At 39.2% G+C, this 12,930-nt stretch overlaps 1 protein-coding gene across 1 annotated transcript; it reads right to left on the bottom strand.

The window, feature by feature from the left end:
* Positions 1-3,510: 3,510 nt before the first annotated feature.
* Positions 3,511-11,290, bottom strand: LOC129778222 (apoptosis inhibitor 5 homolog). Its single transcript, XM_055784994.1, has 9 exons — positions 11,065-11,290; positions 10,779-10,940; positions 10,498-10,650; positions 10,266-10,439; positions 9,999-10,202; positions 9,741-9,941; positions 9,477-9,673; positions 4,919-5,111; positions 3,511-4,853 (listed from the first exon to the last, which is right to left on the bottom strand). The coding sequence occupies exons 1-9, from the start codon at positions 11,143-11,145 to the stop codon at positions 4,551-4,553; spliced, it is 1,668 nt and encodes a 555-aa protein (XP_055640969.1). The 5' UTR covers positions 11,146-11,290; the 3' UTR covers positions 3,511-4,550.
* Positions 11,291-12,930: the final 1,640 nt, after the last annotated feature.

Below are 12,930 nucleotides of genomic sequence, written 5' to 3'. Positions count from 1 at the left end.
AACCTTTTTTTCCATGGTAACCCTAACTCAACCTAGAGAAAAAGCACTATATCGGTTATTTGAGGAGATAGAAAGAAATTTTGTTCCATAAAATTACTTAAAATAACCAGAGCTACATTATTGTCGAACTATGTTTACCTCTATCTATAAAGATAAGAAAGTTAGATTTTTTATTTCATCGACAATTTTGGTCACCCTATTTTTGATAACATAAAAATGAGCGCTCTATTATATATAACAACTTTGACGAAGACAGTTTTTGTCTAGAGAATCACTGTCGAGCTCTAGATGCTAATTTCCACTTAAATGCACCTCCTGGACCATAGTGCACTGGTGGTGGACTTCGAGAAGAATCGAGAAAAATCCGGAAAGATGTCATCGTTACTGCAAAATAATCTGCCAGTCCCCCTTGGACTTGAAAATTACATTCAAGCGAAAGAGTTTATTGTAATGTTTTCTATCCATTTGATACTGCGACCAAATACAATTGGTTTTGTGATTTTTAAATCAAGTGCAATCAACAGGTGGTTATCGAGCTAGCATTAACCACTGGTGGATTTCGAGAAGAATCGAGGAGAATCCGGAAAGATGCCGTTGCTGCAAAATAATCAACCAGTTCCCATTGGAATTGAAAATTACATGCAAGCAAAAGAGCTTATTTTAATGTTTTCTATTCATATAATACTGCGACCAAATACATTTAGATCAGTGATTTTTCAATCAAGTGCAATTAGCAGGAAAGTTTTTGAAGATTATTCTTCCCCATCAGTAGGATATTTTCGTATCCAATATTGGATGCATAAAACCTTGTACCTCCAACGTAACGCTCTCGTTTTCAGAGTCCCCCAAATATTCATTTATTCATTCATCCAGAATGAATTCAGATTCAACTTCAAACAAATGATCACTAAATCATCGATAGTCCTACGTCACCATTGCGGTTATACCATAGATATAACCCACTTCCTGTTTTTTTCTCAAAAGAGATGTGTTCATTTCAGACGGTATCGTACCACGTTTTGTAGAATCGCTCCTTCTCACTCATAACCGCTCGGCACTCGTTGTCAACCCATTCGTTACCTTATCCACATTGTTCATATTGCCTATCATTATTGCCTGCGGGAACATACATCAAAAATTTTTATAAAAAACTCTTTGATGCTACTATTTGATAGCAATGACAAGGACCGATAAATGAATGCCCATTAAGTGAGGAGCGCGAAGCAATTTGAGTAGATTTACAAATTTATTTTAAGCATTAACATGTACTGTTGATTGCTCGCTGACTAGAGCGTTGAAACTGATAAACTGATCTTCTTGAATATATAAGTAGTTTTTCAGTATCTCTTAGCAAAATTACATTTCCAACGCAGAACGAAATATTTCAGCAAACGCAGAACGGCAACAGAAAATCCGAACCGAATCTATTGTCTGGTGGCGGTGGAGACAAAAGCAACAGCATCGAAACAAATTTTCACCTTCAGTATTTCACCAAAAAACACAACTTTCACCGCTGTAAAATACCTTACGTCACTTTTAATAAATACAATAGTTGGAATCACGACAATTGAATGATCGATTGAAAAAAATGATAAATAAGTCATCCATGATTTATCATGGATTCCAAGTGGTATTTCTCAAGGCCGAATTGTTTAGTTTGGTTGTTCAAAATGTCATTTTCAAGACTACAAGCAAATGAACTGAAAAAGCTTAAAGCCTGTATAACTCAAAACAACATCATTACACCAATAAATACAAGAACAATCCTGGATTCACAGAGGCTCCCTCCAGCTAAGAATAAATATGAAATAGATCTTCAGAACGTATCGAAATTTCTAAAATAATTCTTTAGTCGAAAGTTTTAGTGACCCTGAAAAGGATCGATGGGTTTGCGTTGTTTTGCAGACGCAGCTTTGAACAAAACACTAACACAAATTGCATTAGTGCCATTCACCGCGATATTCTTCTCGTACTACATACATTGCGACTTCAGGTTATTATATATTCGTTCTCCACTACCGTTATCTGTTCGATAACGCATGAAATCAGCAACTCGTACAATCTCCAAGGTATGAAAACCTATGATGTACGTCCCATTTAATATTTCTCTTCTGCTTTTATTCTGCTCTACACTATGCTTGCTTCTTGCATATTCTGAAGATGCATTCTGTGGCGAAAAATATTGTTCAACGTAGTAGCAAAATAGAAACTGAGGTTGGTCAGGGCATGCACAATATTTAGAGAAATTTTACCGACAGTCAACTTTATCCATCGACAAATCTTGACTAAGATGGACTTGCAAGCAGGTACTCATATTTATTTTATATTTATATTTTTGTGATTTCAATAGTTTGCTTTCGAAGCAGTTTTGAGCTGTCTGGTAGCTGGAGCGAGACGACTCAAATGATGATGATGATGTTGTGAATTAGAGAGGCTTTAAAATTCATCAGTTCATTCACCTCTAGCCTTGAAAAAGACCAATTTGGAAAACTGAACTAAAGACTCGGCCGACTAGCTAGATGACTGATGGATTGTGATTCTAATGTGACTGTAATTCGAAATCGAAAATGTGTATTCTTCCAATTTTTCATAATTTGATTCATTTATAGACTAGGGAACCGTGATGTATAGCGTACCGATTTTTTAAAGAGAATTTCCCATTCGATTGGAATGCAAACCATCAAAATCCGTTCAGAGCTGAAATAACTATTAACGTTAAAACTACTTCATAAAAAAACTTCTTAAAAATATTTCATAGAAAAATAACCTAGTTTGGTATCATTGAAAGACGTAGTCTTTTGTAAAAAAACAGGTAATGATTTCATATTTATATTTTGATTTTTTTTCACTTTCGTCAACAGGATTGGCCCTAATGATTGAATTAAATATATTTAATAGATATTTAATCTACTAATACTACTTAACTAAACAACTAAATAATGTGTAAAAGTGTGATGTGTAATAATGTGTTATGTGTCAAACTCCATAATTCGCATCTCATGTTTCCTAGATGATTTCTCAATTTTTTGTGATTGTTACACATACAAAATGGTAACGGACTAAGCGGGCCAACCCGAAACGCCCAGTGGACCGCAGGTTGAGTATAGCTGGTTTAGAACATAGTTTGGCCATCAACGGGTAGTGGTCTGAATCGATGTTAGCGCTGCAATAGGTTCTGAAGATCTGATGATATCTGAGAAATGCCTACTATCGATCAAAATGTGATCAATTTGTGCTTATGTTTGCTGGGATGATCTCTAGGCAGCGGAATTGGAGACTCGATAAGTCTCAGGCCAGTTTCGTTGGTTTGCGATTGGGCGCTGAACCTACCGATTACTTCTCCTCTTGACTGACCTGATCGTTTAAATCACCGATGACGATTTTGCTGTCGTATTTTTGGCTAGCGATCGTAATCACGACTGCGGGATGTATTTTGAGAATAGAAGATATCATATCCTTGAAGGATTCATCGTTCATGGTCTTTTCGAATCATTATAAATAGCAAATCGGTTTGTTTCTACTCACTAGAACGTTTATTGGTTGGGAAATATTAAATAGATTTTGTTATATAGAAGATTGTATTAATATAACTGCAAGAAATTGCTTCACTAGCAGTGCACTATAAAATGTTGACGATCGAGTTCTAAACGACCTTGAATCGTCGACGCATTTATTGTGTATGTAATATGTGAGTTTCGGTATATTGGAAAATCTGATTAGCGCGTTTCTTCAGCGCAACGAATGACATTCTGTCAGTGACCGCCTGGAGGCTGTCGTCACATTTTTTTTCCTTGGAACTTGTTACTCAAATTTGCAAAATAAATAAATGTTATTTTCAATCGAAAGAACTCGAACACTTCCGTTCGACCGCTCACTCTCCATGCTTCTAATCAGTTGTTTATAAACAAGCACTTAATGAATGACTTGTCTGACGAACAGAAGTTTTTTTTCCGTGCAGTTGTAAGCATCCACTGACAGTATCCAACGCTGATATTTCTTTCAAAATTCATGTTGGGTGGGTCACAAAAGAGTACGACTGATCACAATACAGGGGATATATGAAGCTGGGTTGAAAATCTTATGAGGGGAGGTGTTAAAAATCATTATTCAATCAAAATCAACTCAACTTATGCATTTTCTAGAAAAGGTATGAGTTCAAAAGGGGGAAGGTGAATGGTCAGTCGACATATGATTTCGTTAAGAACATTGTGGTCCGAGCTTATTCCTGTAATAAGACTTCTGGAAGGGCTGATTCCGATGTGCTGCGGCATGCTGTCTCTCCGAAAGTTGTGGTCCAACGATAATCCCGCGAAGAGCTCGTCACATTCACTAAATATCTTATACTTATACTATTGTAATGGTACAATAACAAAATTTTTAGCCAAACCAAATCAAATTAATTCGAGTGACAATGTTCTCAATTAGAACAAACTCACAAAAACATTAGAAAGTAATATTTTTAAGGGAATAAGGCAGTATTGGAATTCGTACTCTTTTCGACCACACCATTATCTCACCATTTTACGCTTCGATTATGTTGCTTGTCCGCTTTAGTACCTCCTTCTTCCGCCACCGCCTCCTCTTCCGCCGAAGCTGTTCCGACGGAATCCGCCTCCGCCTCCACCGCCACTGTTACCACCAGAACGCCGTCCGCCGTTGCTGCTACTGCCACCGCCACCTACTGCGTTTTTGGAGTAGTTCTGCACTTTGGCCGAATATTTGCCGGAAGGGGGTGTGTACACCTTTTGGGTACCCGAACTGCTTTTGGATTGTTTCGGCCCTTTCGAATCACCCGACTTGCCATTTTCATCGAAGGTTATTGCAGCGTGACGCTTTCCGGGAGATTTTGAGTCCTAGTTGGATTGAAAAAAATATGAATTTTCGTTCGAAAGAAATGTACTTTGCCATCCAAGCTTACCCCCTTTGTTTTTGGTGGAACCCATGAAAGATGAATCGCCGACTTGAAGCTGGGCGGCGTGTGAAACAGATCCCGAATCAATGTGCTGATATTAGATGTTGTTTTCAATGCAGTAATTTTAATTTGATTCTCCTCCGATTTAGCCTCTTCAGACGTTTTACCCTTCACGGATTCTTGCAGCTTTTTAATGTAACTGCATAAAGATAATTACGTTAGTTTCCTTTACGCCGGCGGAACTGAAACTTTTTTCATAGGGATCACAAAAACACGTAAAAAATTTAAAAAATTAAGAAGGGTGGTGTCCAAGACACGAGGACATTGTTAACGTAGGACTACGAAATTTATGCCAGCGTGAACAAACATTATAACAATTTAAGAACGAAATTCCTCACTACAAGCTTAGGTAGAATTGTCAAGGACCGATGAATGAATGCTTCCGCTGAGTGGGGCCCGCGAACATGCAAAAGAAGCAATAATACGCCAATTTAAGCAGATAGTACTACTCTCATACTCTCAGCGTTAACATGCACTGCTGATTGTTCGCTGTCTAGAGCAATATTAAAACACTGACCTTATAGAATATCCAAATAGTTTCTTACTATCTCTTAGTAAAACTACATCTTTAATGCTCCCAAAAACAACGCCCCAAAGAACACGCAGAACGGTTACAGAAAATACGAATCGAATCGGTTGTGTTGTGATGGAAGTGGTGACAGCAAGCACTGCGGAATAAATTTTCACATTCTGTTCTCCACCGAAGAACACAGCTCTCAGCACTGAAAAATACCTTCATCATATCCGGCATGAACAGCACCGCAATTTTACGCCCTCTACATAATTTTCCACCCTTGCTGCATTTAGTGGGTCACTGATGTAGCTGACCTTTACAGCGCAATTCGTGGGACTCATACGAACAATTATAACAAGCTATTCGGGTTCAGGCAGCCTCTCGCTGAAGAATGTAGAGGAACAAAATGATGAACAGAACAAAGTGCATTCAAGTGAACCTTCATCACGCCAAGAGATCAAGCAGTGCCCTATGCAGAAGGTTCATTCACGAAACTCTTGATGTGGCTCTTATTTGCGAGCCTTGGTTCAGTGATTCTAGGATTCGAGGAATGGTGGATCATATCATTGAGGGAGATGGCGTATCCTTCGGCTGAAGGAGGCCTGGATGATGATAGCTCTGAGTTCGGGAAAATGTCGCACTTTGGTCTTGTGGAAGAAGATACAGTTTGGATGTAACTTGTTGGAGAATTAAATACACTTGGATAACTACTAAACACGGGATTTATTACGCGATGGATCGATTCGTATGCTATTTAATCTTTGTTCATACGTGTTCGGCTGCTTTTTGTGTGTCGGGACATGCAGTTTGTGTTCGTGTCTTGCACCACACATTGTGTTTCTAACGGAAGGGAGTGGATTTGATGGGAATAATGATAGGGATGGACATTGAAAATTGGGAATTGGGAACACTTGCCCAAATTTCGCGCTTGGGTCGCGAATTTTCACACAAAAATGTAGGCCTGCTATGATATCGACATCAATGTTAGAGGTGAATGTTTTCTTGAATATTTAATGTCAAATAGTGTGGTGCATCTAGGTGGAAAAAAAAATTGTAAGGGGTTGTGTCTAGAACCAGACCTCGATACTGTAGATCTACATATTAAATATAACATATTACATATTAGATATAGAAAAGTTATTTTTTATTCATTATTTTCATCTTGAAAGTTTCTCGTTTGGAAAAAAAAACAAATGTTTCCGCTGCGTCTGACAATATAAATATAAGCTGACCCGGCAAACTTCGTCCCGCCCAAAATTTGTTTTTTGTTATCAATACCTTCAAACATTCAAAAAATAACAAATAACATGTTTCTCCATTACATGGAATAAATGATTTATACAGAAAATATGATAGAATAAAGACAGCCCTAAATCGGACAATTCCTTCCTCGAGTTCTGCTCTTATCAACGTATTCGGCGATACTATTTTATTGGTATTGATAGGAGAAGTTATAGGAGTTCGTTTCATTACATTAAAATACATTTCCAGTTTCGAACAAAGATCAATTTCGCTAGCACAAACTTGAAATGGACTAACATCACTTGTCACTATGTAATTGTAGAACATATGAGAAATTATTTTCCGAATTTTACCTTTTTCCTTCAGTTTTCCGAAAATTTTCAATTATCATGTTTGGTTGGAATATTTTTGGTTGAAATATGTGTAATATTTTTATGGAACCCCCTCTCCATTCCAGAGGAGGGAGGGATGTCATACCATCATAGAAACGTATCTCATACCCAAAAATACTCACATCCCAAATTTGGCTCCATTCGCTTGATAGTTCTCGAGTTGTGCAGAAGTTTGTGTTTGTGTGCCCCCTGTGATTTGTGTTTCATTTGTATGGCAGCTCCCCCTTAGAGAGGGGGGAGGAGTATCTAACCACCATAGAATCATTTATTGCACCCTAAAACTTCACATGCAAAATTGGGTTCCATTTGCTTGATTAATTCTCGAGTAATGCAGAAATTTGAGTTTCATTTGTATGGCCCCTAAGAGAGGGGGGAGAAATATCTAACCACCATAAAAACATTTATTGCATCCTAAAATCTCAACATGCCAAATTTGGTTTCATTTGCTTGATTAATTCTCGAATAATGCAGAAATTTGTGTTTCATTCGTATTTCCCACTCAGAACACTTCTACCTCTATATTCCGCTTGAGGTGAGATCGAACTCCAGAACATGCAACAGTAAGGTTTTCCCACTGCGATTTGGAAGCAAACTTTCATGGAGGATACGCTGTATCTGAACAAATGCAATGTATGTCCATATTCTCAAATTCTGGGTACTCTCCCATATCACTGACAGGATAATTTCCCGTAAGTTGCATGCATGTTCTTTGTCGTAGCACACTTTGATGTTCTTCCAATGCACAGGCTTTAACAGTAGCCACCATATTGCGCACTGCCAACGCAAAGTCAACCAACGAACTAAGACAATCTGTTTTCGGGGCAGGTATATTGGTGATTTTTCGCATCATAGAGTGTACTATAATTTCCGAGCTATTTGAACATCTTGAGTGTGGAAAGAACAAATTGCTAGGGTGCAACAGTTGACATCTCACCGTTTCTAGCGCTTTCCCCCGTAGACCCTTCTGTGAACATAACCAGTATTTTCAAAGGAAGCGAAAAATAAGGGCCATTCCTCCGGTTCGTCAGTGAATGCGGGTAAATACTTTGAAATCGCGTGACGAGCAGCGATCTGGCTTTCATTCAGCAGGCCTGATCTCTCCATGACGGAGTGAAACTCCCGAGACTCAAGTGGGTGATACTCTTGAGCACTAGTATGTGGTAGCCCAATATAGGGAGCAAACTTGGAAAAGCTGCAATCTTGTTGTACCACATGTGGAGCAATTTTTCGAACATCACCATAGTTGTTTACCGGTGACAAGTGAAAAATCTTCCCTGGCGTTTGATGCTGCAGGCCTGCTACTGAAGTTTTCTTGTGTCACAGAATTCTTATCTTCCGATGAATCAAGTAAAAGTTGGAACCGGCGGAGCAAAAACATTCGTCCGATGGCTTCCTCTTCTTCCAAAAGTTTGATTCGTAGTTCAACAGGAAGTTTGTTAAGGAGCTCGTAATCAGTAGAACGTGGATTGGGAACTGACGACATAACAGGTTGCACTATCGGTGTTCGTGGAGTACGAGGACGTGGGATTCGTGGTAACGAATTTATCATTTGTGGTGTGTGAATCAACTTTTCCGCCCCGGGTGCGAAAGCTTCACTCGACGCTACTGCATACACATGTCAGTGAATGCTACTTTGGAAATTTATTCTTTGTTTAGAGCAACTGCTACTAAACTATGTTTAATGCTGCTACTAACGATGGTAATCTATACTGTTATCCTGATGTAGAAGGTAATGAATAAGTCGAGCCTGAGCTACTGTGTGGAATATCCACATTATGCGTGAAATCAGAGCTCAAAACCTGGGAGATATCCAAATTATTCATTACACTTTGTAACAGAATAACACGTAGCCTACTCAGCTTGAATAAGGCACTGTCCGAGCAGGCCTTACCTTAAAAAAATCGGAAAACTGACAGATGATAGTTGAGGGACTTAAAATGAAAGGGGTGTAAGTGATATCATCGGTATCTCTACATCGACTCTCTCTCTTTTTGTCATAACATAGCTGCAAACGCATTCCCAACTGTATTTGACAATGTGGAAGATAGGTCAGAACATCATCTATCGGATTCTACAGCAAACTCAAATTGGAACGTTTTTGCAGTTGAGTTATTAACCAAAGAAAAAGTCGATGAAGAGAAATTGATCAAGTCATTTACACTACTTTCCTTCTGAGCCCCTCAATTGTCGTTTCTGTAATTTCTAAGCCGAATTTTTTGGTCTGGTGAATAAAAAGAGATAAGAGATAAGGAACTTCATAAAGGAAGTCATATCTTCGTGGTGGGAGATGCAAAGTCTAAGTGCGACTATCACTTATTCCCTGATTTACACAATCCACAACTTCTCAAATACTCACCCCTGTGTTCCACGTGCTAAATATTGTAGTCTCGAACGGAAATCCTTCAATTTGGCTGCATCATTTGGAAACGTTAGTGAGTCTCCGGCTTGTTTACCTAAAGTGTGCAGAGCATACAGTAAACACTCGGCGTGAGAAAACTGGAACGAGGGAGTCTCGTTCATGTCGGCGTCTGCAGGTGGCAGGGGCATATATTCCTGTGTCATTCAAACGGTTCTGATTATTGTATAAGTTCATAGAAAACACAGAGGACACCATTCTCACCAATAATACGTTGTAGATTGCTTCAACCTTTTCCGCTGGCTTCTCGAGAGTTCCACAGAAGCAACACATTTCGGCGAACACCTTCAGCAACCGCAGCTGGGTTGTATGCTGGTCCTCCCCAGCTCCAATCAAGGTCCAGACATTCAATGGCAATAACTTTTCGCACATAAACTTGATGAATTGAGTAGATTCAACTTGTGACTAGATAAAATTAAAAATATCAGCACGGCTTCAGATACTACACCAACGTTAAATTACCGAAAAATATGGCATAGCCTCGCTGGCGCATTGAATAAACCTCTCCACGGTTTCATCATCGGAGGCTAGCGCTCCTAAATCCGCTTCCAAATCAGCCTGCTCAGTGGCAATTGACACCAGTTCAGCGTGTCCTGTAACGGTTTTGCTCAACTTAGTTTGATTCAATATTGACATACACAAGTGGAACTCGTCGGCGCTGACATCCTGCAGAAATAAACACGCGATTTAAAATAAGAAAAAACAAAGCTCTACTTCAGGTTCATTTACCAAAAGAATCTTCTTGATTTCGGCGATGATAAAGTCTTCAACCTCCTTCGTGATGACATCCGATCCGATCTTCATTATCTTGTTCAAGATAAATTGGAAGTTTCGATAACGTGTTGGCTCATCTCCAGACACTATTTGACTGAATATTCCTGTCAGAGTACCAGTTGCGTCGAGCTAAATAATCGATTCATATAATAAGTGTTTTCATTTTATCTATCTCTTATTAGAATACCTTAGCCAATGTCAGAAGAGATTGATGTACTTGTTGTAGCTCATTTACATCCTCCGTGACGAGTAATTGGGCGAGAATGTCGGCTATTTTTGGCGTGTGTTCCTTGGTTTCCTTACACAGTTGCGGAAGATCTTTGATAGCTTGCTTGCGAATCTATGAATACATAAATATGTTCGGTTAAAATTTTCAAATTTAAGCATAAATTCTTCATAAATAACCGTAAAAAATGTTCACATTTCTGGATTTGGAAAATAAAGTCCGTTTAGTAAAAACCGGCTCACCTGTGCGTCTTCATCCTCGCAGAGATCCAATTGCCGGTCGATAGCAAAATCAGCCAATGTGGGAAAGTACTTGAAAAACTTTCCTATGAATTGAGACGCCAATCGCTTCTCCTTTGCGGATCCTTTAACCGCATCCAGTATTTCACGATACTCGATTTCATGCTAAAAAATCAAAACAATTCTCATCATTTCATTTGCCGGCCATGAAGCTGCAATACCGGGCAATCAGTTGTCAAGCAACGCCATTTAAAACACCACCCATTATTGACGGAAATCAGTCACATACTTCTCCAATCTTGTCCAAAGCGTCGGTTAGTATCTCATAGTTTTTGTATAGCTTTTCTATCCTATCTCCACTGGTATCCATATCAAATCGGTTGATAATGTCGGTGTAAATGCACTGAAACTTTATTTTATCCGCAATTATCAGCAGAATCGTACAAAATCAATATAAACTCGGGCTAATGATGCACGTTTGGATTTTTCTGCTTCTGTGATGCTGAGAACAAATGTCAAAGGCCTGCAAAGTTAAGGGCAGGTTACACTCACCAAAATGGCAATAATTTTATGGCATGATAAATAATAAAAGTTAAGGCTAATTTAGACGGTGCCAGTCAACGCGCTAGTAGAAGAATCCAATCACTAGAGTCCAGTTATTAGAGCCAAGGCGGTATAGTAAGGTGGAACGTTATGTCAGAACTGCTGTTCAGCCATTACTTGAGTTCGAATTGACAGCGACCAAACGAACGGCTAGAGTTTTCCGAGAAAGAGGATAACAAATGGCATGCAATGATGAGTGCATACCGCTATGTGTTTGCTGCGCATAAACGTTGGTTTTGTTTACGCTGTTGGCATCATTGTTGTGTTTCGGTGACTGCTGCAAGTTGTTGTCTGGATTGCTGTTTTACGGAACGTGAGGGTTGTTGCTGTTGCTGCTGGGATTGGAGCGATTGTGGGAGCTTTGCTAGTGGCTATATGAAAGGGTCACTACCGGCGGGCTTGTGCCGTACTGCTCTAAGTTCCATTCGCTTTGGTGGAATTAGTCGTTGGCGACCCATTAGGATTGAGTGATAGCGATACGCTGTGGATATCCATGTATATCGTTTCCCGGCGACAGCTGCTTTAGCTGGAGACTCACCTGATCGTACGGGTTGTGAGACACAACAGCTAGTTCGATTGAAACCGGCCCAGCGTATGTATATGTTGGTGTGGACCGCTATGTAGCATAAAAATTAGACCTGCTTTGTTTATAAACAAAAATAGTCGCTGTCATTTTTTATCCCCTCTCGCATCTTCCATGCCTTATCATCATACTGTCGAAAACGAACCACCTGTCAATTCCAGCTCCTTGATTAGAGCCATGTAAACACCCGGCTCCAGTTACTTGCGCAAGTATCGCACAAGTAATTGGCCACGCCAGCGAATAGAAAATTTTCTAGATACTGGCGCCAATAGATAAATGACAATTGCTTCCAAACAGTGCGTCATATTAGACATTTCTCGCGTAACTTTTGAAAAGGTCCAACGTAACATTTTCGTCAACTCGAGAAAAACGAAGTTGAAGGCCCGAACATTATTCCGCGAATTGTCTTAAAAGTTATCGATCTTTATCGCTCCTCTCACCACTAGCGATCAAGAATAGCTCTCCAAAACCAATCGTTGCTGTTGTTCCGTGATTTGAGTTCAAAGTTGAAGCCAAGGAGCAAAAAATGTTACATTGGACGTTTTGACTGCCCGCGTTTGCACATCGGACATATTACGTTGCACGATAAGAATTTGAAACTAACTACTAAACAACAATAAAAAAATCAGCATTTCGTTCTAAAGCCAGATTATTATTGTTATCATCCGTTGAATTGAACTGAAATCGATAACAACTACTGTAAGAAACAAAAACTCAAAACGACCGAAGTACGACTTCGTGTTGTTTTGACTGCTTTGTTACTTCGGACGATTCGAGCATCGGAGGAAAGTGGCGTCCGAAGTAACAGCTGGGTGCTTAAAATCCGAATCTGTACATTGGATATTTTTTGTATCGGCGATAAAAAGATGAAGGAAATAGATACGTGAACGATTGTTTTTGTAATGCATTCAATGATTGAAGACTTATAGCGTGCATCCATTAACTCAATTTGTTTACATTTGTTACATA

This window comes from Toxorhynchites rutilus, chromosome 3 (assembly GCF_029784135.1).
Source record: "Toxorhynchites rutilus septentrionalis strain SRP chromosome 3, ASM2978413v1, whole genome shotgun sequence".
Classification (NCBI taxonomy): Eukaryota; Metazoa; Arthropoda; class Insecta; order Diptera; family Culicidae; genus Toxorhynchites; species Toxorhynchites rutilus.
This window is presented reverse-complemented; position numbering and strand designations above follow the sequence as displayed.